This window comes from Atractosteus spatula, chromosome 2 (assembly GCF_055471065.1).
Source record: "Atractosteus spatula isolate fAtrSpa1 chromosome 2, fAtrSpa1.hap1, whole genome shotgun sequence".
NCBI classification, from domain to species: Eukaryota; Metazoa; Chordata; class Actinopteri; order Semionotiformes; family Lepisosteidae; genus Atractosteus; species Atractosteus spatula.
Genome location: NC_142707.1, coordinates 46785404 through 46811511, shown reverse-complemented (window position 1 = coordinate 46811511; position 26108 = coordinate 46785404). Strand labels below are relative to the sequence as shown.

Here is a 26108-nt window from a genome sequence, read left to right as displayed (position 1 = left end):
AGCAGAGTGGCACAATGTTTAGTATTTCTGCCTCAAAGTGCTGAGTCCCCTCTATTCTGGACCTGGGGTGCTATCTGCATGGAGTTTGCATGTTCTCCCCATGTTGGGTTCTCTGGGTGTTCCGTTTTCCTCCCACAGTCCAAAAACTTACTAGTAGCTTGACTGGCTTCTTGGAAATTGGCCTTAGCTGTGTGGGCCAGTATTTATGTCTGTTTGTTTGCCCTACAATGGACTGGCATAAAATCCAGGACATACCCTTCTTTGTGCCCGTTGCTTGCCAGGATAGGGTACTGTTCTGCCATGAGCCTGTATTGGAAATAGCAGTTAGAAAATAGATGGATAGAAGTTCAAATGATGGACTGGCATCCTGTCTAGGGTTGATTCTGTCTAGTGCCCACTGTCTGCCAGGTTAGGTTCTGGCTCGCCAGTCCTTCAGTGAATTAAGTGCTTATTGAACTTGGGACGACCTGCTCTTGAAATAGGATATGCATTGTGAATAGAAACAACATTAAGAAATAGTCATGCATCAAACAAAGCTTTTTTAAAAGTCCAACAAAGGGTAGTGCAAAGAATTCCTAAAGATTGTATTCATATTTTTATATTAATTGAGTTGTTTCGCTTGTGCACCTATAATAAGAAATTAAAGAAATGTCACAATTTGTCACTAGCAATATTTATTATATTAAACTTAATTCAGTATAACTTTGAAAAGTATTCAGACCCTTCCTTTCGTGTCCAATTTTGAGAAACTACAAAATGAGGAACCAACAGGCTGCACGCGAGGAGCCGGAGATTCCTGGTCAAGATCAGCAAGTTCTTCGTCGGAGCAGTACAGTAGGTATGAAGAGGCACCTCATGCAAAAATGAGAGAGAGAGAAGGGCCTCCTTTCATACAGATTTGTATGGCTGGTTGAGCTCAGCTGTCGTCATCACTCCCTTTTCTTTCCATTTAAATTTGGATGAATAACGAAGGATTAAAAGGTTCAAACATATTTTTTCTAATGTGTGAGATCTGCGTGAGGTAAGTAAACAAAATATCAATTTCCAGTGTAAAATAACATTGGAATTGCTACCGTAATTATTTTGGAGCAATAGGAAACTTCGTTAAATGTCTTAAATATTAAGTGTTACTCTTTTTTTTACCATAATGTCAGAGAATGTAAACGAATATTCAATTATTTTAATGGTGAGTAGAAGAAGATATGCATCCGTGCATGAGGAGCAACATACTGTAACAGAGGTTATATTAGTTACAGAGTGTTCAATGTGATGTATTTCACAGAGTTTCTGTTTCGCTAGGATGGAAGATACAAAAGACTGTCAGCCTCCCATGACTTTTAAATACCAAGGATTTAATTTTATTTCCGGCGTGCATGATCAGAAATATTTGGATTCTCTAGAGACATTTGATATCCGAGAAACTGATATTATTGTCGTGACTTATCCTAAATCAGGTAAAGATACTGTTTACTAATTCTCTGTTACTACAAAAGATTATTATTTTCATTATTCACAAAACAAAAATGAGAAATGCATAAAAACAGGTTTGGGGAATTTGTTTCCAAATTAACAAATGGTACAACTTTTGTACCAGAGCAAAAACGCATTGAACATAGTCGTACTAGTGTATGATGCAACAAAGTTTTTTTTAGCAATGTTATGTAGTCATTGTGCAAAATCATTTGCAGTTCAAATGAGTAGAGGGGTGATTTGAATTAGTTTGCTTTATTCTTTTAACTTGGCTGTCTGACTGAATGAAAAGTGATATTTATATTGTACACTGAGGTGGAAGTGGACAAGATTATAGGGTTTAACCTCCTCCGAATGTTCGTTTAACGTTTCCTGAATATTTCTCTATAAATTGTTTCAAACACAGGCACTACATGGTTTCAGTACCTCCTATCTCTACTGTATTATAGTAATGAGGTAGAGGGAGAAGATGCCAAAATGACAATTCAGGTTGTTCCCTGGATTGAAGTACACATGAAGAAACAAGACTACTGCAAGAAACCATCCCCACGTTTGTTTGTGTCTCACCTACCCTACAGTCTAATCCCCAGGGGTCTGAAAGAAAAAGGAAAGGTAAGATGAGGTATCTAAAAACTGTAGAAATGTCTGTTTAAAAAAAGTTTTTTAAAACAAAAAAAAGACAATGCTTAGATGTAAGAACGTAAACCTAATCTATCCAAGAGCTCAAGTATCCAGACATCACAGGAAAGTAAATAATAAAAACTGATTCTTTGACAAGGAATGTGAACATGGGGAAAAAATGCACCTTTAACACTGGGTTTCATAAAAAGAGTTGTGGGAATAGTGCTTCATAATATAAGAGGCTCGGAACAATAGTCTACAACAGAGGGAAACTGTTGCGATCGTAAACCCCTCCTCTTAAGGGCTCTCCAGCTCATCCTTGTTTTTTACTCATCTCCTGGAAAAGGTGTTCCCTGTTCCAACACCTTTTCAGTTCCCCCTTAAAAGCCAGACGCTGAGTCTGTTCTGGGCTCTGCATTGGTTGCTGTACCAGCCGAGTCCGGGACCTGGAAGCACCTGGCTCCATTAAGGTTTTAGTTCCTGTATTTGTATTTGTTCCTGTTCCTGTTCCCGTTCCCATTCCCGTGCGGGTCCTGACCCGGTACCTGTTTTTATCCTGTTCATTTTGGATGGACCACCCGGCTTTGGACTTTTGCTCCGTTGTGGATTCCCCTTTTTAGACTCCTCTCTGGATTGTTTGCCTTGGCCACACCTCCCCTGACCACTAGCACACTATGGACACGCCCCTTGTCTTCAGTCCTGACCCCTGCATGCTTTTTTCCCCGTGTCTCCTCATTCATTCCCGGATTGTGTCGTCTGCAAAGGGTCCGGAAAGAATGCTTGCGTGACAGAAACCACACCAAGCTGAATTTTGTGCAGTTTCACTTACTGGACAAGATAGGTTTAGGGATTATTGTGCTTTCTGCTGTGATATATTCAGAGGTCTCCTAGTGTAACACTCCCTGTTTGCAGAGTTTTTTTGGGAAGAGTACACACCGGTTCTTTAATGGGTTGGGCAGTAAGATTATTATTATTATTATTAAAGACAAAAATGTGCAAAAAAGCCAGTTATATGGTGCTTAAAAATGCTTTTATAAACTATTGCTGTGCTCTAAGGCACTGGTGAGTTTGAGCTAGTCTTTCTGGCCATCGAGCTCATTGGGTTGTTTATCTAAATGTGGTGTACAATAGAGGCCTACACAATCTCTAGTAGCAGGCCAGCAGTAATTAGCTTAAGAATTTCAGCAGACATGCTACTAGAGGTGGTTCTGTAACATTGCATTGAACAGGAGCCTATGCAGACGGTATAATCCGGAAATGAGTGGAGTAGAACAACAGGGAGGAGACGACAAGGATGCCCAGAGGCCCGCCTACCACCAAGTTGCCCTACATCCGCGGCTCGAGGGCAGAGGCCTCCTATCGGCGTCCCGAACCAGCCGAGTCCGGGACTTGGAGCACCTGGTCCCGTTACCCTTTTTTCTCTCCCCGACCCTTCAGTGGATCCCGCTCCGAATTTTAACTTTGTTGTGTTGTCATCTGGATTCCCTGGTTTTTGGACTTCGCCCCGGTTTTCCCCCTGGACTCCTTCGGATCTGTTCACCTGGACCATGCCCCCCCGAGCACCAGTGCACACTCGTCACGCCCCCCTGTTCGTCGACCAGCCCACATCCTCGTCTCCTCCCCGTGTCTGTTCACTCCCTTCCGGATTGTGCTGTCTGCATAGGGTCCTGGAAGAAGCTTCGTAACAGTAACAGGTTCAGGCCTCTATTGTCTCTGTAGAGGTCCACAAGTGTTGTATTAATTGATTAGTGAAGAAAGTCTCTCAAGTGTTCTTTATACTGGTTTGGTATATAAAAGGATTCACGGGCATAGCTGGTGTTAGGTTGTTTAGAATAGGGTGTGTATATGAAATTTCTAGACCTTTCTTTTGCAGTCAGTCTTCAAAGAGATTTTAGTGAAGACTGAGAATTAACACAACCAGGCACTGGAGTATCCAACTTGAAGTGTTTATTGAAGTTAAGATTAAGAACAGGGCAACTCAAAAGTTAATCAAGTTGAATAGTCCAGTGGCCCATGAAGAGCTGGCAAGATCTAGGGATTGTGATGGTCATCTACAGCTCCTGGTGATTAATGAAGACTGAAAATGAAGTTAGAAGATCTAATGACTTTTGTGAGTATCGCCAAGTGAAGAGCAGCCTAGAAGGAAGAAGACTTGCTTTCTTGTTCAAAAGGAGAACAATGGGAGAGTTCTGACTCTGGCAGGTGTCTGAAAGACTAGGGACAGACCACTCAAAACACGACAAACTGAAGTGAACTGTTGGTTGTGTTGGGATTGTTGAGGTGCGTGCTGATGTTTGTAACAGCACCTCTTTCCTCATATTTTTGAGAGCACCCAGATATGGTGATGTTTTGGAAACAAATGTTGAAAAAAACTGTCTTCACTCAGGTTAGGAGATTGTCAAACAGAAATCTTTTATTCAATCCGCTGAAGGGGAGCACGGCACGCAGTCAGGGTTTCCCCTAGCACTCCGTAAATATGCTCGCTTGACTGAAGTTACTTTCCTTTTTATATGCTAAATGTAGGCGAGACTTTAACCTATCAAAGGAACACGCAAGGCACAGGACACTGTCAGAAGTCTTTCAAACACAAACAGGACAGGAACATGCCATTTGGCATCCTGAAACATTTTATTACTCTCTGGTTGAACATACGGCTGTGAAAATACCAGTTTTTAGTTGGAGAAAGACGGTTGTCTTAGGTGCAAACAGAAAACCTTTCCCGTGCATAGTAACTGTCTTGACCCTTCTCAAGAGTTCATCACTTGGTGTTCCACAAAAATCAAATCTTGTTTTTTCCCCCCCCGTACTAATCTAAATTAGCATAGTCCTTGTTTTTACCTAAAAATCTTACTAAACAATAACTCTACTCCTGACCCCTTGAAGTAGGTTTGATGAATCTGCTTGGCTGGTCTGACTACAGCTAACATGATGCTTTAGGAGCCTTTTCATTCCCATCCCCGACATCATTGGATTCTGTCCTATTGTCATTTATATGTAGCTCTCTGATGCCCAGATCATTCTGGTGCTGTTGAGGCAGTGTTGATTACTGTGCTCTAATGTAGCTGTTTCATTTTATTTTAAGGAACCTCTGGTAGGAATCACCATTGAGGGTTTTTTGTGACAGACTAGGTGTTGAAATGCTGTATTTTGTTTTCAATTCCTTCACTTTTTTTTAAGATTCGATATACTGGATTTATCTTTGTGACTTGTGAAAGCCAAATATTGTGTGTACTGTTTTCTACACTTCTGTAGGTCATCTATGTTGCCAGAAATCCCAAAGATGTTGCCGTGTCATTTTTCCATTTCCATAATTTTTCTAATTTTCTGGAAAACCAGGAAAGCTTTGATGATTTTTTGAATATGTTTCTTCATGGGAATGGTAAGCTTTATTGTTAACAATAAAAAAGGAAATTATCTTTTTACTTAATGGAGACAATTTTAAATGATATGTCTATTAATAAAGTTATTTCTTATTCAGGTACAGTACATATTACCAGGTGTGCTGTTGCTAATTCTATTTATTCTACATATGACTTTTAGCAGTGTTCTAAAATATGACTGTTTCAGCATTCAAATCATGTTTACTAAAAAGAATTAACACCCTCTTGGGATTGAACTTAGAACACAGATCAGAACATTTGCAAGATAAGCCTGAGTTGCTTTTTTTCTCATTTATAACATTTCCATTTTATAATCAGGGTCATATTCTCTGACTGTGTAGAAACACTTCTCGATGAACAATTTGCTTTATCTGTTCCCTGAGCTGACAGTGCACAACTCCGATACTTGAAGTTCACAAATAACACAATTTTATATGTCCTTTGAAATGATTAACAGCAAGATGCCACAAAAAAAATTGGCCTAACAGGGCTAATAATTGTTTCAGATAAGAAGCTTGGGTGGAATCCTGAAGATGTTGTGCATCAATGTCTATGTAATGCTAACTAACGATGCCCTTATTCCATTATTTTCATTGTGATATTAATGTACTAATTTTACTTATTACATTTCACTTTGAACCAGACATCCATGTTTGTGTCTTTTTTTTATACATACAGTTTTTGGAAGCTCTTGGTTTGACCACATTAAAGACTGGTACAGTCATAAACATGAGTTTGACTTCCTGTACATCACATACGAGGAAATGATCAAGGTAAGAACAGTGCTGCATTCCAGATTAGAAAAAAACATTTAAAAAGTTAATAGAAATTAAACTTAATTGAACTGTTGATGTTTGATGATGATTAAAAATGGTATTTTAAAAAGTTATAATTGTGTTTTATGGTACTTTTTACTTTAGTCCTGAAAAAAGTACTTCAGTTACAATGTGAAATTACAACCTTTGTTGTAGGACTTGCGGAGTTCTGTACTCAAAATCTCACACTTTCTTGGGAAGAAGCTGGATGACAAAACACTTGACATGATTGTGGAAAATGGCTCTTTCAAGAACATGAAGAACAATTCAGCTGCCAATTCAGAGAGAATTTCTTCCGAACATTTTGATCATAGTAAAGGCTCCTTTCTTAGAAAAGGTAATTGATTGTTATACTTAACCTAAGGTAACAGCAGAGTGCACAATGCTAAGTGTACTCTTATTACATGTCAGGATGTGAAACATGGATTTAAGAAAGTGTGTGATGAAACTAACTCTCACTGGTCCATCCAGTATCTTTTACAGGTATAAACAAATACATGTTGACGTACATTACTTTGAGAAAAATGGTCAACTGTTGTGATATTTGTAAAACCTTGTTAAAACAATTTCTACCATCAGGTTGAATAAAAAGGACTCCGAGCAGATATGAGTGACATGGTGGTACAGTGTTCAGCATTGTTGCCTCACAGGACTGGGGTCCTGGGTTCGATTCTGGATCCTGGGTGCTATCTGTATGGATTTTTATGTTCTCCCTGTTTTTGCTTGGGTTACCTCTGGGTGCTTTAATGCCCTCCCATAAGTCAAGGAAACATAGGTAGCCTAATTGGTTCTGGGAAAATTGGCCCTGGTGTGAGTGTGTGTAGTTTTGTGTCTATGGGTGCTGTTTAATGGATCCAGAGTGTATCCCACCTTGCACCTGTTGCTTGCCGTGACAGGCTTCAGCTTTCCTGTGACATGGATAAAGTGGTTAGAAATCAGCTGGATGTGTAGACCTCAAACCCCCCCTCATTATAATATGCTCACTTGGTGCTTTTTTTTTTTTTTACATGACTTTAGGCTTTTCAGGAAACCTGTGGACATGGCATAGTTGTCAGCACCTATATCTAAACACAGCTACCTCAATACAGTCCTCAGATTTAACCTTTTTGTATCATCTCCTGACTTGGCTGATTTGCAAAATATTCTCTCATCAATCCGTTAACCAGTAATGAAAAGAATTCTAATACATGAAAAATAATGCTATTATTTTCAGAAAATCCTCCTTGAACAAGCACTTTAATCTTTCCTATTTCATTGGAAACCCATTGTTCGTGATAATAATACCCTTTTCTCACACAAATGAATGGCCAATTACTTGCGCCTGAATTCTAACACAAAGCTCAATATGAGACTGGGTCTGGCACGTTCTCCCAAACATTATTTTATTCAAAAATCTATATGAATAATACTGTACTACTGCATGCTATTATTCTGATTAAGCACTGAATATTCATGTTAAAATTACAATGCAGCAATACTTAGAAATGTATAGAGCGTATTCATGTATCTGTAAAGAGCACTTCATTTCGTGGGAAGAAAAGCCAGTATTGGTAGTTAGTTGGATATTGCATTCAGTGATGGTAAGGTGCGATCTGTTAACCTGCAAATATTTGCTAACTGGTGGAAGATAAAGAGATCATTTTCAATACCACTCTGAACAAATGAGTATTGAAGTGTAAAACCTGTTCCTCCGAATAAAACAATCAAAAGCTACCTTTATAACCCAGCTAATGTTTCATAATGAAGAAAATACATTTTCCTAAAGGTACAGTTTAGATTGTAATGAAAGAAAAGTAATTCATGATGATTAAACAAGCGGAACAGAACAAAAGACGGGGTGGTACTGGCTTTCCTTTCGCTTGCAGTGCTTAAGTGATAATATTAATGCTCTGTCTGCAGGTAATAAAGCAAAACCTGTTATTTCATTTCCTTTCAGGAAAAGTTGGGGACTGGAAGAATGTATTCACTGTGGCTCACAATGAGAAGTTTGACGAGTTCTACTGGAAGAAAATGAAAGATGTTTCTCTAGATTTCGTTTGGGATCTTTGTGAATAGAGCCACATACTGTATACTTCAACCTACTTTTGCTTCTGCTGCAGAGAAAGATATTGAGAGTATTGAAATATAAAGTGTATTTGCCATACAGAAACTTTCACACAATTTCAGTAATCTTCTCAATATACTCATACATATTGTAACATTTATAATCCCCACTTTGTAAAAAAAAACAATGTAACTCAATCAAAATTGTGAATTTGCAGTTGGGTGGTGGTTATAAGCTACTGTCCCATTATTATGCTGCTCACTGGTGCTTGATTGACTGCCTCACTAGCAGAAGTGTTCCCATACAATATAAAAAAAGTTCAGGACTCACAAGCTTAGGTGGGAATTACAGAAAAATAAAAATCTAATTTAATGCCAGAAACCATATGGGGAAAAAATACTAAGTGATATACATGGTAGACATTGTTAACAATCGAGAACTAGAAGCCCTGAGTACAGTGCACCTAGTAAGCACACCTTTACTCACTTAATCATAAGTATAATTAACTATGTACTTTGTGGGAAGCATTAATCTCGACAGTGGTTGATCCGTGCAAATAAAAATCACTTCATCATTTTCACTGTTGATCTTACAGCAGTATCTAGCCCTTAATCCGAGTTTAAATTAATAAAACTAGTGAACAACTATCCAAGTTATTTAAGCTTTGATTACCTTGTTAATTAATTTGCTGTTTTTGTGCTTTATCCTTCTAATATTCTATAAAGTGTACAATTAGAGCTACATGAGTATCTTGGTTTTCTAGCTTGTAAAACTGAATCAAAACCAGATATCATCATCTCCGGTTCTGGAAAACTCCAAATCAGGATTATTTACAGTAACTATTGCATCAGCTGTTTCTCAAGACTATAATTTTTAGTCATTAAATCACATAACCTGTTAAATTTATTTAAATAATTTAACTAATTAAATACATGTTTTTAGCTTAATTTTATATATTTAAATAAATTTAATAACAAATGAATTATTTGAATAATAATACCTGTATTCTTCTTAAAACAGTTCTTCTTCAGAGGAAATATAACTTTTAGACTAGGAATGGAGTCAAAAAGCCAAGATTTATTTTAAGTTAAAAAGTATATAATATTTCAAGTAAGAATACATATCTACAATATGAATAACTTTATACATACATTAGCAACTGAACTTTTTCCTGTAGACGTAAACCAAGCTGAACTTGACTCAGGGGATTTTCTCCGCACATAGGTTTCTTGAGCTTTGAAGTCGAACCTGCGGTAGTAAACAAGAACAAAGAGCATTTGTATTATGTAATGTGGACCAATTACTCCAAGTTATAGTCTGTACTTGCTTACACTTTCCTTTCCAAAGTTAAAATTGTTGAATACTACCGTAAAGCATTATTCTTCAAAATAACTGTCTCAATGGGTTTATACAGGGAGTTCTGAGGAAATCTGAATTATAATGACATTTTATGAATACATATTTTATGGATGTTATAAAGTAGATTTGACACAAAAAAGGTTACTTGTTTCTCTTCTGGGGAAAGCACTCCCTCTACTGCCACCAGCTGGTACTGCTTATGCTTTAATCCACTGGGGAATCTGCGGAGGTGCCTAAGATTGCCAGGTCTCAGGTCATTTCCCAAAAACCTCTTCATGTCCTCTGAAGGGCAACCCGGGTCAAATATTAGGAGACAAAGACTTCCATTCTTCTTCTCTTCAATCCCCACAATTGAACGACTATGACCTGTAGAGACATAAGAACAATTTTAAGCTGAACATAAATTTTGATCAGCAAAGAAAACGAGAACTGTTAAAAGCCAATAAGAACAGACAAATGTTTTGATATTGTAAACAGTTCAGATTGTATCAGGTTTGGTGATAAGAGCACAAACAAGTAGCTAGTCCCCCTAAAACATTCATGAACTCTCTAACTAGTAACACATTTCTTTTTCTGAAGTACTACAGAGAACTGAATTCAGAGTACAGAGAATTAAAGGAAAATCCTGGTTAACCTTATTTCCTTGTTAATGATGTTAGGTTTATGAACCTCATATAGATCTGCAAGCAAAAGTTTCTTTCCTTCGGAAAACAGGCATTTTTCCTCAAGAACTGAGTTTACTCATATTTTCAAAGGATGTGCACACCTTCACTTACAAGTGCACATTTACCTTGGTGCTGCAGGTATACTGGAGGCCTTGTGGTCTGGACAACCCTGGGAGGAAGTCTTGCTGCTCTGCTTGTGGCCACAGAATAGTAGCTCCTGACCCACTCAAAGAGCCTGGGATGGGTGTCAGAGGGGCCTGAAGGCCGGTGGAAGTCAACAATGCGACACCTGTTGAAAGAAATCAAAAGAGATCCCTCTTATCGTTTTAAACATGTGCCCATTACTCCTGTTAGTACTGCTCTGTTTTAACTGGCACAGCCTTTGTTAGTTACTGGTCCTTGCTCTTGCTATAGTGCATAGTGTGCACTTGCTGTTGCACCTCGCCCGTCTCGTAAAGAGCCACTCACTTCACCCTGAGAGATGTCAGCACAGAATAGATTTCGGTGGCTCCTATCCAGGCGCGCGAGCCCTGCAGCTTGTGGTTGAAGTGGTAGGCTCCCTGGGGATCAGCACCTTCTCTCCAAGCGTCTTCAATCATCGCCTGCACTCTTGGAATACACGGGACTGCCCCGCCTCCGGAACAAAGAAAGAAATAAAACCAGCACATGTCACCGAGTCCCGTTTTCAGCTTTGGTGGTAGAAATCGATTCACAACATTTCTCAAGAAACTGATAAAAGATATCGTTATTGTTGAAATAATGTTGAAAATACTGAATAACTAATCAGTTATCCACCCATGTCCTGTTCAGGTTTAATGGCTCAAAGTGTGGTTCAATTTTCTGTTTTTTGAGATAATTAAGCATTGTGAAGCGCGGAGATTGAAGATTTCATATGCGAGAAAAGCCCAAACATTTCCTAAAGAGAAACAACTAATTTTTTAAAAGCAACTGGTTAGTCAGGCACTATGAGTGAGACCCTGCACAGTCTGTATTTCTCCTGTATACACTCTATAAATACAGTGCTTCTTAGCATTTTGCTTCCAAACTTTTTTGGAAAAGTTCTTTCATCTTCATCATGATGCTCAGACGATTCTTACAATGTTGTTACTTAAGTACTGTTTTTATTAAATACACAACTGCTGGTTTTCATTCCTGAAGAACATAATTACCTAACTGAAGCCTTAGTTGAACTATAAGTTTTTTTAATTGAACACTTGCAAGTTTTTTTTATTCAGAAGTTTGGGATTGTATTGTATTTTATAAATAAAATACAGTTGTTAAAAGGCACCCCCTAACATTAAAGAGTTAAATATAGTTTAAAGTATTATTAAATCATTTTTAAATGAATGGAATAAAAGCCAGCAGGTGTGTGAACCTCTAGGACCTGGACTGGGAATCCCTGAAATAAGAAACTAAGGGCAACCTGTTAGTAATCTGTGGGAAAATACTGCCACTTTGGAACTGCAGACACAAGATGTATCCTAGAAATAGTTTCTTTTGAAGTTAGTAGATCAGACACAAATGTAACAAACATCTGAAATTGATACAGCGCACAGAATGAGATGCAGATTACATTTGAAGCAGTCCTTGTACAGATCCATCTTCAGAAGACAGGACAAAAGCATCTGGAAATTCCTGTAGCCACATCCCCAGCCCTTATCTCCAGCAGAAGAGTGGTAATGATCTGTTTCAGCACAAAGCCACACATGTGCAGTGTCTCTTCCTTCTCTCTGATAGTATTCATATAATGCTCCAATTACACCTACAACATAAAAAAATAACATTTCACTGAACCCTGGCATCATATATCCCAGAACCAAATACATAAATGCCTATTAATAATTGATAAACCATGAATCCAATAATATGCACACAATGAATCCTTACCTTAATATATATATATTCTATGACTTGTTCTCAAGAATGGGACTTATTTCAGTTTTAGAAGTTCAAATGATTCTGTTCACTGTGTGGTGCTGGACTGGCATCCTGTCCAGGGTTGATCCTGGCTGGTGCCCACAGCCTGCCAGGCTAGGCTCACCAGGACCCTGCAGTGGACTACGTCCTTATAGAACTTGGATGAACTCTTCATGACTTGGGGACCATTGTGAAGAGGGAACTATTTTTGAATACTTGTTAAAAAGTATAAGAAAGTAGAGTGCACTTAATTCCTAAATACTGCATTATAATGGACTTGTTTCATTAGTGCTTCTATAATTAAAAGACATAGATTCTGGAAATTTCACAATTTTACAAGTCACTAGCAATGCTTATTTCCTTGTGAACTACAAATGCAATTTTCTTATTGAAGACATCCACACATATTTTGTACCTGTACAAAGACATTTATCCTACATTTCTGAAATTGAGGGAAAAAAATATCTAAATCAATATTTAATGTAATAACTAGGTTGCAGTTCAACAATTTTGCAATATAAAGGCTGTACTGCAAAACCGTCATTTAAGTAGGTAAAGTACTGTAAATATTACAAACCTGATGTCCTTGTTTTCCCATCATCTATCCCAGAAGCTAAGGATTTCATCATTTCTGCTTTCCTCCTGTGGAACTCAACAGCTGTCATCTGGCCACGGGACACAGCCCTCTCCATGTTCCGAACGTGCTGCTTCTTATATCCACCACTGCCATCTAAACCAAACTGCGCCTGTCACAGAAAAAGGAGCAAATGGTTATTAATTGTATACATCTACAGAAAATGAATTTTGGTTCATTTGAATATTAAAGTAGGGAGCTTGCAAAAGTATTCACAACCTTTGTACGATGTCCCATTTTGTGATCCTATAAAATAATGCAGAGTTTTTTTAACAACATTTTATTCAAAACCTGAATACTCACTCTGAAAACTGAAGACTAAGGGTAAGATATGTTGTAGTAAATACCAGCAAAAACTAAAGAAAAAAATCCAGAATTTGTTGATTACATAAGCTTTCAGACCTATCGATGCAATATTTGGTAGAAGCACCTTTGGTAGCAATAACGGCCTCAGGTCTTTATGGGTAAGTCTTTACCACCTGCTGACTTTTTTGTTGATTATTTTTGGCAGATTCGCTCAGACTCTCTCACGTTGCTGGGGACTGCTTATAGACAGCAGTTTTCAGGTTTTTCCATAGAATCTCAAACAGATGCAAGTTATGACTTTGACTGGGACTCAAGGACATTCCCCTTCTTATTCTTAAGCCATTCCAGTGTAAGCATGACAGGCCTTGTGCTTGCGATTGTTTTGCTGAAATGTGCATTTTTATTCTAGTTTTAGGTCTGAAGCAGGTTTTCCTCCAAGCTTTGCCAGCACTTTGCTCAGTCTATATTCTCATCAGTCTTGACAAAACTTATATAAGTTTCCCATCTCTGCAACTGAAATCTGTAACTCTATCATGTAATCTTTAACTCCAGAGTGACATACCTAAACTGCTTCTTTCATCCCCAGCTGCTCAGATTGGAGGAACATCTTAATAACAGCTTAATCTAGGCTGCATCTGGGTGCCTTCCATTTCTTAATGACTGGATTTATCATAAAGAGGGACAGGATGGTGGTGCAGTGGTTAGTTTTCCTGCCTCACAGCACTGGGGCCTCAGGTTCAGTTCTGGACTTGGGGTGATATCTGTGTGGAATTTGTATGTTCTGCCCATGTTCACAAGGGTTTCCTGTGCGTGCGCTGGTTTCCTCCAACAGTACAAAAACATACTGTTAGCTTAATTGGTTTCTGAGAAAACTGGCCCTGGTGGAGTGTATGTTTGTCTGTCTGCCCTGCCATGAACTGGCTTCCCGTCCAGGCTACACCCTGGCTTGTGCCCTTGCTTGCCAGGATAGGCTCTAGCTCCCCCCCAACCCTGAACTGGAAGAAGCGGTCAGAAAATGAATGGATGTTCTAAGAGATATTAATTGTCTTTGAAATGATTGTGTACAATTCTCCTGATCTGTGCCTGTGTATAGCCTTCCTGGTTGAACGTTTGCTTACAATTCACTACCTGACTGAGACTTTACAGAGATTTATTCTGAAATTATGTGAACTGCTATTATTAAAACTGGACACAGGCCACTAAACTAAACATATGGCTCATTAAGATACGTTGGGGAATATAAATTTACTGTGAGCGTGTCACAGCATAGGGTTTGAAATACTCATTTCATTTTTTTTTCTTTGAATGTGGTGTGTAAGTAAGGTACATAAAAAATATACATTAATTGCTACTTCAGAGTGTCATGACTGCAATCTTTAAAGCAACAAATTGTAAAAACATTGCAGCGGTCTGAACACTTTTGCAAGGCACTGTCGTAGGAAAAACAGAGCCACAGCATTAAATATGAAGTGTTTTAAATATAATGATCAATGCGTCTATGAACTTTTATATGCGACAATATATGAGTTTAACATGAGTTAACATTCATGAAAATAACTTTAAAGCACTTACAACAACTGAATGACTGAAGTCTCACTCTTCATTTTTTAATGACAAGAGCATGCGCTCCCATGCAATGCTATGTTTCAGATTAAAACACAATAACCTGCAGTTTCTTGAATTCCTCAGCTTCTCGCTGTGCCTCTTCTTTTTTTCTTTGTATTTCCTCTTCCTCTTGTAGCTTCATGGCCAAACCCAGATCGGAAGGGGCATTCTCTAAAAGAAAGTTAAATAAAATACATAAGAGCTGGAGAATTTTAATGACTACTGTCTTAAGAGCTTGCATTCCCAAAAGCTCAGCTATTAGTTTTTCATCCTGAAAGCACGCTGTACCTGCAACCATGCTGTTTTCCACAAGATGGAGGTCGACATGTTCCTGCAGGATGATGGTATTTCTGAAGATCAAGGAACAAAAAGGACACTGGTACAGTTTTCCTGCTTGACTATCTAGAAATAAAAACATGCATATCTGTTAATCAATACATAACTTTAGTGCACAGAAGATATGAAGTTATACAGTAAATAACACTCAAAGTATAAATGTTACATTTTACTTTATGTTAACGTGAATAATTAAATGGACTAACAAGCAACAACACAACAAACCACTAAATTTGTATTCACTGCAGCTACTATGCAAATGGAAGCATGTGTTATTTCAGGACTGATTTATACAGTACCTAAATCCCTTCTACATTTTTAAAATAGTTTAGGCCTTACAAAGAACCACTTTCAACCAAGAGTGAAAGTCTACCATATTTGATATTTTTTTATTTATATTTTGTTGTCCACTGCTTTTTTGAGTCTCACCCACAGTTCTGTCCCATGAAATTCATCAGCATATTTAACATTTTAAAAAACAGAAAAAATGAACCAGTGGAATGTTAAGGTCCTTTTGTTCAAATGGCTATTCTTTAAACCTATTCTGCCAGGAATGTACACAGTAATACTAAGAGGGCAGTTGCATACTGAGCTTCCATCACACTTACAGTACACTACAGGAATGCCCATACATACTTGAAGCTGTATATTTTGCATTCGCTGAGTCACTGGCTGAGCAGTATGCTCCTGAGAGCTCAACTGGTTCCTCGTCTCCATCAGGATCCTGGAGAGCAATGCTTTCTTCTCCCATTTTCACTGCCTGCTTACATATAAAATAAAATGTAGCTCTGTTGAAACTCACGCTGATCTAAAACACCACTGGCAATTCCAAAAAAGCTTTTTTTTTTTTTTTACTTGATTTGCAGGGCTTTTCCAACTTGTTTTACGTTTTGTTTCTTAGAGAAGGGAACACATTGACAGATCTTCAAAACTAAAAAAACTAAATTGTGCACTATTTAGCATGAGACAGGACATTACAGTGCTTTTCAAATAAATATTCAAACCCTTGCGCACTTTTCATTTTAGTTTAGGTGGCTGGCTGCAGCAACATGCGTCGGCTGCAAAGGGACAAGTAGTGGCAAACCTAAATTAATTTAGGGGCATAAAAATACCTTCATGAGTCACACAACTAGATCAGTGACCTCTGTCTGTGTCCAATAGTTGTTCACAGTATTTCAGAAAAACTATATATACACCTCTGTAAGGTCCCTCTGTCAGGGACATGCCGAGATTCAATCACGGAGCTTGCAAAAAAATTCAGGAATGAAGCTGTCTAAAGGCAGAGATCAGAAAAAGATACAAAAACATTTTAAAAAACCTTAATATCTCTGAGAATGGTGAAGCAGAACATAACCTGTTTGGAGGGACAGACACTGCCTAGATCAGGCTGTACCACCAAACCGAGCAGCTGGGCAAGGAAGAAACCTGGTTAGAGATGCCACTGTGAGGTAAATGCTGACTTTGAAAGAATTATGGAGTCCGTGACTGACATGGGAGACAATGTCCAACAAAATCAACAATGTTGTGCTCACTCCACAAAGGAGTATGTATGGATCAGAAAAAAATATTTCATATCCAACATGGAGTTTGCAACAAAGCATCTAGGTGATACTGAAACCATATGGCAAATCATTCTGTGATTCTTTTCTTCAAAATGTCTGGTCTCAATGTGGTCTGACACATCAGTGTGCAAAGTTGACGAGTCCTAATAATTAAACAATCAACATATTACAGATTTTCTTATTTAGTTTTTGTGGATAGTTACAGTAACTTATCTTACCTTTAGAAGTCCTTAGTGTGAGTGTTCAGGTTTTGAAGACAATATTAAATTTAAAAAAGTAAACAATTTTGTGATTCTAAAAATGCGACAATATGGAAGGTGCTTTAAATCAAACCAAAAGACACTCAGAAACTTTTACTACTTATAATAATAAACCCAAGCCAGCTTACATGTTTTGTTTGGATTCGCAAAATTGCTATCTGGCGCAGAGCTTGACACAGGAAACGAAGGAGAAAAAAATAAGTTTAACATGCTTCCACTATCAAAATTAACTATGATTGTGGATTAAAAAGGTTCAAAAGGTTATCAAGTACATCTACTAAAACAAGAACTTAAAGGAAAACAAATAAAAAATGACACATTTTTTTAATAACGAAGTAAAAAGTTAGGGGGATTCTGTTGTGAGGATCAAAATATATGAAAACATATTTTAAAAACATCTCATTAACTCATTATCTATTTTTTTTCAACTTGCCTTACCAAATGATTGGTTGGTCCTTCTCTATCCTCTTTCTTTACTTTTTCTCTTAAAATGCTTTTAGATGTAAAGCACGGTCCTTCTGGAAAAGTAAAGAAAAACATAATGCTGATATCGCCTTTTATTTTATTGTGAGAGAATATACAGTTTGAAGCTTGAAGAAGCTACCTGAAATGAATGAAAACTGATGAAAAAAAGATTGGGGTGTTTCTGACAACATTTTTACCTTTTAGGCAAATGTAGGAAAGCAATACAAAATGCAAACAATGATAGGCTAAAAGTGTAAAATGCACATAAAGGGATGTTATGTTATAATTGTGCAATTAACAATTAAAGCCTCTTTCAAAGTACTGTGTTCAATGTTGGTCACCAACATGCAAAACATTTTGCTGCTCTGGAATCTGGAAGACGATATCTTAAGAAAGGGCTCCTTCAAGAAACAGCTGAACGAGATCCCTGGATCAATAAATTACTATTAATCATGCAAAATGAGCTGAATGTCCTACTCTAATGTGTAACCATTCTTATGTTCAGAGAAGAACAGAGTGTATTCACTCACACTGAGAAAGACAGCCCAATGGACTTCAGAAAGAGCAGTGAAACACAAACATCAGGACACGAGTGGAAACCGATGGGAAGCTCATTTAAAACTAAGAACAGGAGGAACATCTCTACACAGAGGATTGTGGGAGCGTGGAAAAAGCTACCAAGCCATTGCATTTTCTGAGAAACTTCTGGCTAAGATCTACTAAAAACTAATTAAACTAATGGACAAATGGCTTCCTCTTCTTTGTGAGTATTATGTTCTAAAACGTTTTACAGATGTAAAAATTCAGGTAACTATTCTATCATTCCAGTAATAACCCAGTGGAGTCAGCTGTACAGATCAGTGGATGAATATTAAATTATTTATAAAACTATAAAAAATAATAATAATTATAATTATTATTATAATTATTATAATAATTATTATTATAATATAATAATAATAATAATAAAAGAAAATAAAAGAATGCCAATAATTTCTTATAATGTACTGTTAAACTGACCTGCATGCCAGAAACACAATGGATAATCGGGGCAAAAGAGGAAAGAGTTGCAAACTACAAAAAAGACTAAATTTAAGACTGGGAGTTACATACTAGTCAAACAAAACTGACATTTTAAGGAACACACAGGATCTGAGAACCCTGAAGGGGAAAAGTAGCAGTTGCCTAATAAAAAAGTGAATCATCACCTGGCTTTCCATGGCCAGTACACTGTTTGTTTAATGTTCTATAGACGACATACTAATACAGTATCTTACAATTATGGTTGTGCTAACTATACCTTCAGTGTGTTGTTCTTGAAGGTGGAGCTCAACGTGCTCCTGCAGAATGTAGCAATCAGCGCAGACAAGGGAACACATTGGACATGGGTACATCCTCTCTTTGTAACAATAAGAAAAACAAAGGATGAAAATACAAAGGACATATAGTTTTGAGCAAAATAGACAACATGTCTAGCTGCTAATGCAAACTGTCTGCAAAAAGGGAAACAGAAAGACCAACTTCTTGCATTTATTCAGTCACAAACATGAAGAAGATTCCACGTTAAGAACCTATTACAGCTTTGAAGTTCAGAGACACCAAAGTGAACAATACTGTCAATACTGTTCTATTGTGTTACAGGTTTAAAGTACTGGATCAAAACTCCACAAAAAGCACTGAATGGGAAGAACTCTGTTAAATATCCCTAAATGCATTCTGCTTCACACTGAACATAACTCTGTTCACTCCTAATTCCAGGAAATGCAATCCAGATGACAAGTGTTTGCAGTAGAGTAACAAACACATACAGTGACAGACCTGGTGCCTGCTGGGAACTTCAAATCTAGAATAATGACAGAAATATTATTATTTATGGCACTCTTCTTATTTATGCAAGGCCTAGCTGTTAATAAATAACTTGCAGTTTTTTTTTTAGTTTTACGCTTATTTTTCCTTCTTTGATCCATAAGGAAACCGCCAGATACACATGGTTAGGAAAGGCACTACATGAGAGACAAGCGTTATTACAATGCCGCTATACAATACCTACCCTTCTTTGGTGAATGAATGCGTTTTTGTTTTGCCTTTACTTGTGGTCCTGAGCATTCCTTCGCCACATGCTCCCGTTCGGATGTACACGCTGCGCGACTCACAGCTCTTTCTGAAGCAGCCGTCCCAGTTTCTCTCGGCGTTTGGAGGATTTTTGTGGATTCTCCTTGATCTTGTATTTTTAATCCATTTTCCTTCCATGCAAGAGAATCCTCCGGCACGTGTGCAGCATCTTGAGACATACCAACTACATGCTTTGAGTTCTGGGGACCTTCAGGATCGGATACTTCCATGGTGTTGTCCGTGTGGCCAGTGGTGGATGTTTCGACCACCTCTATAGCCGAACCTGATTTAACCTCTTTCCGAGTGGAGGTCTCTGATAGCTCAGTGTTATTCTCCGAGTGGGCTACATCAATATGAAATAGCAGTTCATCGTAGGTCACACCTGACAGACAGCAGATTGGGCACCTAATTTCATTTTCCAAATGGCTGAGGAGGAGGTGAGTCTTCATGTCAGCTTCGGATAGCCCCTCTTCACCACAGATTTCACAAGCAAACATGATGTCAGCCTTCAATTATATCTGAAATCAAAAATAAAGCTGCGTGATCAGATATTGCTACAGAGGTACACAATGACGAACATCTGAGCACCAACCTCTAATAACAAAAATAATTTACAAAAACTATCAATATGTTAATAAAAAGCAAACAACATAAGTGTTGTGCATTATTACACAATGCCTGACTGTACAGAACAAAAAGAAAATAAAGATTGAAAGATGACAGTATTTTAAACTTTAATAACATTATACCATGGTGGGTAATTTTGGTTGGTTTTAAACACTGTAAGATATACAGTATACCACAGTTCTGGCATAATTTACAAGTAGTACAAAATCTGTGGAAAGGACACAATACGTAGAAAAGGTTAGTTCAAAATTAATTGCCATTTGTGCAGCATAAAACAAGACTTTCTGTAGGCCTAGGTGTTTGTATGGACATCATTTACATATTCTTGACACTGTAAAAAGCTCTAAAAGGGCAGTAAAATGTTAAATAATTCCAGCTTAGAAATCATACTAAGAGATGTTACAGAACCTTAAAATGGTACAAAGCAAAAGATGTCATTTACATTAAGTGTACAGCTTTGATAACCAAATAACAAAAAGGATATTGCTACATTGGAATCTCTCCAGAGAAGTTAAACTTAATAGATTCCTGGGTTGAAGTAATGATCTGATCTGCACTGACAGGTTTAAAGAGCTTAACTTTTTTTGTTGCTGTTCTTCTGTACAGAAGACCATGAAGGGACTTCTTGCAAACATTCAAAATCCTCAAAGGCACTGAGACTAAAGTTAACCTAATGGGCGTCTTTCGAATAAAAACACACAGCAGAGGACACCAGTGGAAATGCATCATGAATTGACATGAGCTGGAGTCTGTATCTTAATAATACTATTCCCAAAAGCAATATTATTTTCAGACTTTTATCCAAAGTAAGTTACAGATGCTTGACAAAAGGCGTTTAACAGGAAAGGATTTATGAAATTAAGAAATGGATTACATATGCAAAATACAAAATACGTACGAGACTCAAGGTGCAGTTGGACCAGAGACTGTGAGGTTTCATGGTCGTTTACGTAAGTACACAGTGTATATTTCAGTCCTAATCCAAAAACTAATTGAGGGTTATGCTGTTACATGAATTGTATACGTTTCAGTTAAAAAACATTGACACATGTAATCCGAAATAAATACTTATCAGTAACTATGAATTAAAGAATACAAAGTTTCATTAAACGTAAATCAAAACAAATTTGCTCCTGTACCGGAACACCACAACATACAGTACTGTACACTGAAAATATGATGTTTTTTAAAGAAATCTCTTTAAGATGAATCAAAACAAATAACTACCTAAGACACCGCGGCGTGCATGACAACAATCCCGAAGAACACAAGGCCAAGAGCTAACCGGGAATAACAATGCATAACAAAGATAAAAAGAATATAAATAGTAGGCTGGGCAAACGATTTTTATTTTTTTTAAAAAGAAATAAAAAATGAGATATAATGATGTGTTCCTGCTTAACTTAGACATCGCACGACTTTAAAACCTATAAAAACGGGTTTCGAGAGTTAAAAACCACTTTTTATGCGCGAAAAATGGGTGATTTTTCTTCCTCGTGATCAGCTCAGAATCTTTGTGTACGCTGTAAGGTTTTTACTTCTTAATTAAATGTTTAAAATACACGAATTTCATAAAGACAACACACGTTTCGAAGAGAAAAAATCCCATTCTTTTCTCTTCCTGGTGTGTGAAACTGATCAGCAGGTCTTTTTTTCCCAATCAGAGGCTCTGAAAACAGCGTACCGCCCACTGCGCTCCGTCAGAGAGGGGCGCGGCACCGAGAGAGGGAGGAGGCGCGGAGCTCAGCAGTACAGAACGAACGTTCTACTGCCTGGAGCGCTTATGGCACCAATCGCGTCTGCACTTATAACTTAGTTTTTAAAATAATCAAGCAATATGAACCATCTCTTTTTACTTTTAAGTCCCTTAATTATCATTAAGCACAACTTTCTCACCACTTAGACTATTTTTTGATACCATCCTTAGACAAAGCAGAAACTTGTTGTTCTGTCTAATGACATTACAAGTGGAAAGATTACAGATTTTAATCGTCTTTAATTTTGTTACACATTTTAGAAACGTTTCATCCATACAAACACCACAAAACTATTCTCGATTGTATATCTGAATGGTATGTTACACTTAGTTCACTGTTTTAAATACATCTAATTAAGAAAGTTAGGTGTTAGCATAAACTATTAGCAATCAATAATATTAAATTTAGCACTGTAATAAGTTATTGCACTTTCCCCCGCATCTTGTAAAAATATATTTTCATTGTTCAAATATACATTAAATCTGACTATCATATAATAAGTTAAATACGAAACTAAAGAAAAAATAGGGTTAAATATAATTCAAAATATTTTGCTAACAATGTTAACTGTTTATGAATAATAAAATGTATTAACTAAGGAGTAGGATGGCACAGTTGTTAGTATGCTTTTTGTTTTGTTTCTTTTTCATAAATACAACAGTAGTGCCTGATGTCTCAGTGGCTTTCAAAATTAAATTATGCATGCAAACCTGTGAACTAGAAAGATAACTAAGATATCCATCCATTTATAATGGTGGCGAAGTGGTTAGCATTGCTATCTTGCAGCACTGGGGTCCTAGGTTCAATTCCTGCCATCCTGTGTGTGTGGGGTTTGCATGTTCTCTCTGGGTTACATGGGTTTTCTCCATATGTGTGATATGACTCCCTCTCGCACTCCAAAACATAAGGAAGCTTAAGGAAACAGCCTTTCCACCTCTCTTGCACATCAGTATCCATACCTAGTTATTTAAACAAATTGCCTCTAATTATAAACATCTTAATATGCTGGCTCTGTGGATCCGCATCAGCTATGTTTGCCCATTACTTCAATTCATGTGCATCCAACACACAGTTCAATGCCAGCAACTACACATAATCTAAAATACAATCCTTATTTCAGTATCTATGTAAACATATAGTCTGTTAACTTCATCATCTTCATCAAAAGTATGCCTAACCCCATTAGGAAGTGTTCTTGTTATAAGTGTATTCCTCAGCTTTCCCCAAACTATCTTCTTCTTGCCAACATCTCTAGTCTTTTATCCTGCAATAACTCAGCCAACACTTAAATCTCCAAAAGCTGCTTGTGTTAATTTCTTTAAATCACAAATATCATGTGTAAATACTGGCCATGTAATACTCTGCATTGTGGAATAATAGTTTATTTTAAAGGGAACTAGAGAAACTAAGAACTAGAGAAATCAAGAAAGGCTTTTTTTCTAGAATTAATAAATGCACATCCTGTTCACTGGGGAAATTAAATCCACACTGAGCAATCTTCAATATGTTCAGAATATGACAGCGAGAATCCTATCAGGGATGCATTACACCTGTTTTCAAGTCCTTGCACTGGTTACCTATCAGGTTTCGAGTCAACTTCAAAATCCTCATCCTCATTCAGTACTTACAGTATATGGCTTATTATCTGTCTACTCCCCACCTTTGTCCGTCTGACTCTGGTCTTCTAGCTGTCCTCAAGAACATCTACATTCTGTGGGTGACAGGGTCTTCTCTAGCTGCACCCCAGAGCTCTCAATTTGTATTCCCAGTGATATCAGTCACGTACCCTTTACTTTGTAATCTGTGGTCCTTTTATCTGTTTTTACATCTACTGTATTGCTTTGAGATGCCACTTTTAAAGGTGGTATATAAAATAAAGTTTTTTATTATTGTTATAGAGAAACATGATCAGATTTTCCCTGGTTCAGAAAAAAAGATCTAAAGTATACTAGTTTGTCACTCTTCTCATTCCCTTTGCTAAATGACTTTTCATACTAATCTGATCAATCTAACTGCCTGTTTTCTGTGCTTTCTCTATCCTGCTAGATTTGCAATTATTCTGAAAATTTTCTTCTTGAAATAACTCATTTCTAAATACCTTTTTTCACTGTTAACATCTTGCAGCAACTCTGCGACAAAACATACACTTAGCTCAACCTGACAGTTCATCCTGCTACCAACATTGAATAAAAAAAATCTTAAGATTTCTATATTTATGTCTTTATTTAGTGGTTTCATTAGTGACAAAGGCTAAACTTTCTTGGAAAAATTTATTTTATGTGTTGTGGAAAAAAACTGACTTGCTTTAACAAAATATGTTTACAAATCCTTTCACCTGGCAATCTACCTGAATGCCCAACTATCTGAGAAGCCCTCCATGAAACCATGGTTGCTATTAATTCATTTAGGGCTCACTGACAGAATTGCTGTTTTTTATGCATGCTAATTTTCTGATTCCTCACTCTGTTTCATGTTTATAGATAAAACTATTGATCGCGAAGGGAAATTGATGTACATGTTCATGTACATGATGAACATGTTTGCATGTTCTTTTGTAACATACACCTTTTTGTGATTTTTTTGTATATCTAAGCAAGTGTTCCTGCATCCCTCTTCTGCACTATAGTCATGGCTTTTTTTCTGTTTGCTTATTTCAAAGCAACATCTCCTCCATTTCTAAAACTTTTTGCTCATGTGCATTTTTGTAGTTTTTACACCTCTAGCACTTTAACGTCCTGAATTTTCATTTGCCTTAATTTGTAGAATGAATTTGAGTTTTAGCCTTAAAAAGCTTAAGTTTTCACTATCTTTTGTTTCTTGTCCTACAACTGTTATTATTGATCACCGAATTATTGTACTTGACATGACTTCATTCAGCCTTTCCTGAACGTCTATGACAGGCAGAGAGAGTGCCGTTTCTGGTGCGATCTTTTGCAGCTGACATTTCAGTTTTAAACGAACAAGAAATTAGATTGTTCATAAATCACTTATTCTATATAAACACAGCGTAATTGCCCTCCGAAAATCCTCTTTTTCTTGTTCGTTTTAGAGACCTTGATCGAAACTGATTTTAGATGTCAGAAAGGATTTATTTTCTCTGTATTTCCTACATTGCTTTGTCGAGATTTTAACTTTATATTTAGGCTCAGATTTCAACTATAAATCGTACAGTAATTAATAGCAGTAAATACTGATGTTTTGCTCCCTCTTACCACAAAAATATATATGTTTTATAGCTGGGATGAACTTTATTTCGTACGCGTAGCTACTACGGCTCGGACACGGAACAGTTAAAGATGGCGACAAATCACGGACCCAGAGGGGTGGGGGGGGGGGGGGGCGTCTTCTCGCCTCCATAACTAAAATGCCAAATAGGAGTGGCTTAAGCGACATACACAGTCGTGTAACTGACAGTTTGAGGTAGCCTATCGTGTAAATTTCGCTTTGTTGCTGATAGGTTAAGCTTTCGAAACTCTGCCCCAAAGTCATGTGACTGATTTTTCGCCCTGTTTCATTGGTTAAACGCAATGATCACAAGCACCACCATGGTAACTGGGATGTGTAGTTTTTAATTCCGTTTGAATTATAACTGTACGTACTGTCTTCATATTTGGCCAGGGCTTTAAAGAGAAGGCGCGCCAAAAAATTTCGGTGCCGTCGTCTCCGCTTTAAATGTACCCCCGTGCTGGAAGAATTTGACCTCGGAACGTTTGCCCAGCCTATAAATAGTTAACACTATTTCGCGCTTTTATCCGGAAAGATAGACAAGCATAACAACTTAAAATCCTCTTTAAAGATACCGAAAGCTCTGAAAACGGATAAAAACAGGGCAAGAAAGGTGCGCTTTAATTTGCCTCGCTTCCTCACCCTTCTTTCTTGTATTTCTACCGCTTTGATCGCCGCCGCTGTACACTCACCATTGCGGCAACAACACAGGCGCTTGCGTTTTCATTTTCCATTCTACCGACTTCTCTCTTCCGCACGTGAATTCCACCCGCCCGGGCAAGGCCGCGAGCCAATTGAGTGCAAATACGTCACGTCATTGTCCGAGGCCATTTGAGAAAGGGGGGGTGACGTAATGCGGTATCTCGACGCTTGGGAAGAAATAGACACATTAACCCTCTCTGTGCACTGTTCGTACAAAACACGCTCTGTAGCATGCTTACCCTTTTA

General features: G+C 37.5%; 2 protein-coding genes across 9 annotated transcripts; one reads left to right on the top strand and one right to left on the bottom strand.

Moving 5' to 3' along the window:
• Nucleotides 1-999: 999 nt before the first annotated feature.
• On the top strand, nt 1000-9125 carry LOC148839760 (amine sulfotransferase-like). Its single transcript, XM_088905738.1, has 7 exons — nt 1000-1021; nt 1300-1454; nt 1877-2082; nt 5344-5470; nt 6150-6244; nt 6443-6623; nt 8223-9125. The coding sequence occupies exons 1-7, from the start codon at nt 1002-1004 to the stop codon at nt 8339-8341; spliced, it is 903 nt and encodes a 300-aa protein (XP_088761864.1). The 5' UTR covers nt 1000-1001; the 3' UTR covers nt 8342-9125.
• On the bottom strand, nt 4485-25910 carry zup1 (zinc finger containing ubiquitin peptidase 1). Of its 8 annotated transcripts, none has more exons than XM_088905694.1 (14): nt 25853-25910; nt 19490-20069; nt 18740-18838; nt 17413-17492; nt 15789-15915; nt 15105-15218; nt 14878-14987; nt 12849-13017; nt 11928-12116; nt 10823-10988; nt 10480-10643; nt 9835-10055; nt 9482-9578; nt 4485-8286 (listed from the first exon to the last, which is right to left on the bottom strand). In XM_088905694.1, the coding sequence occupies exons 2-13, from the start codon at nt 20046-20048 to the stop codon at nt 9531-9533; spliced, it is 2046 nt and encodes a 681-aa protein (XP_088761820.1). In that variant the 5' UTR covers nt 20049-20069; nt 25853-25910; the 3' UTR covers nt 4485-8286; nt 9482-9530. The 8 variants fall into 8 exon arrangements, with proteins under 8 accessions (XP_088761820.1, XP_088761853.1, XP_088761829.1 ...); XM_088905727.1 differs by having other exon boundaries at nt 15789-15912; nt 25803-25899; XM_088905703.1 differs by having other exon boundaries at nt 8214-8283.
• Between the last annotated feature and the right edge of the window lie 198 nt (nt 25911-26108).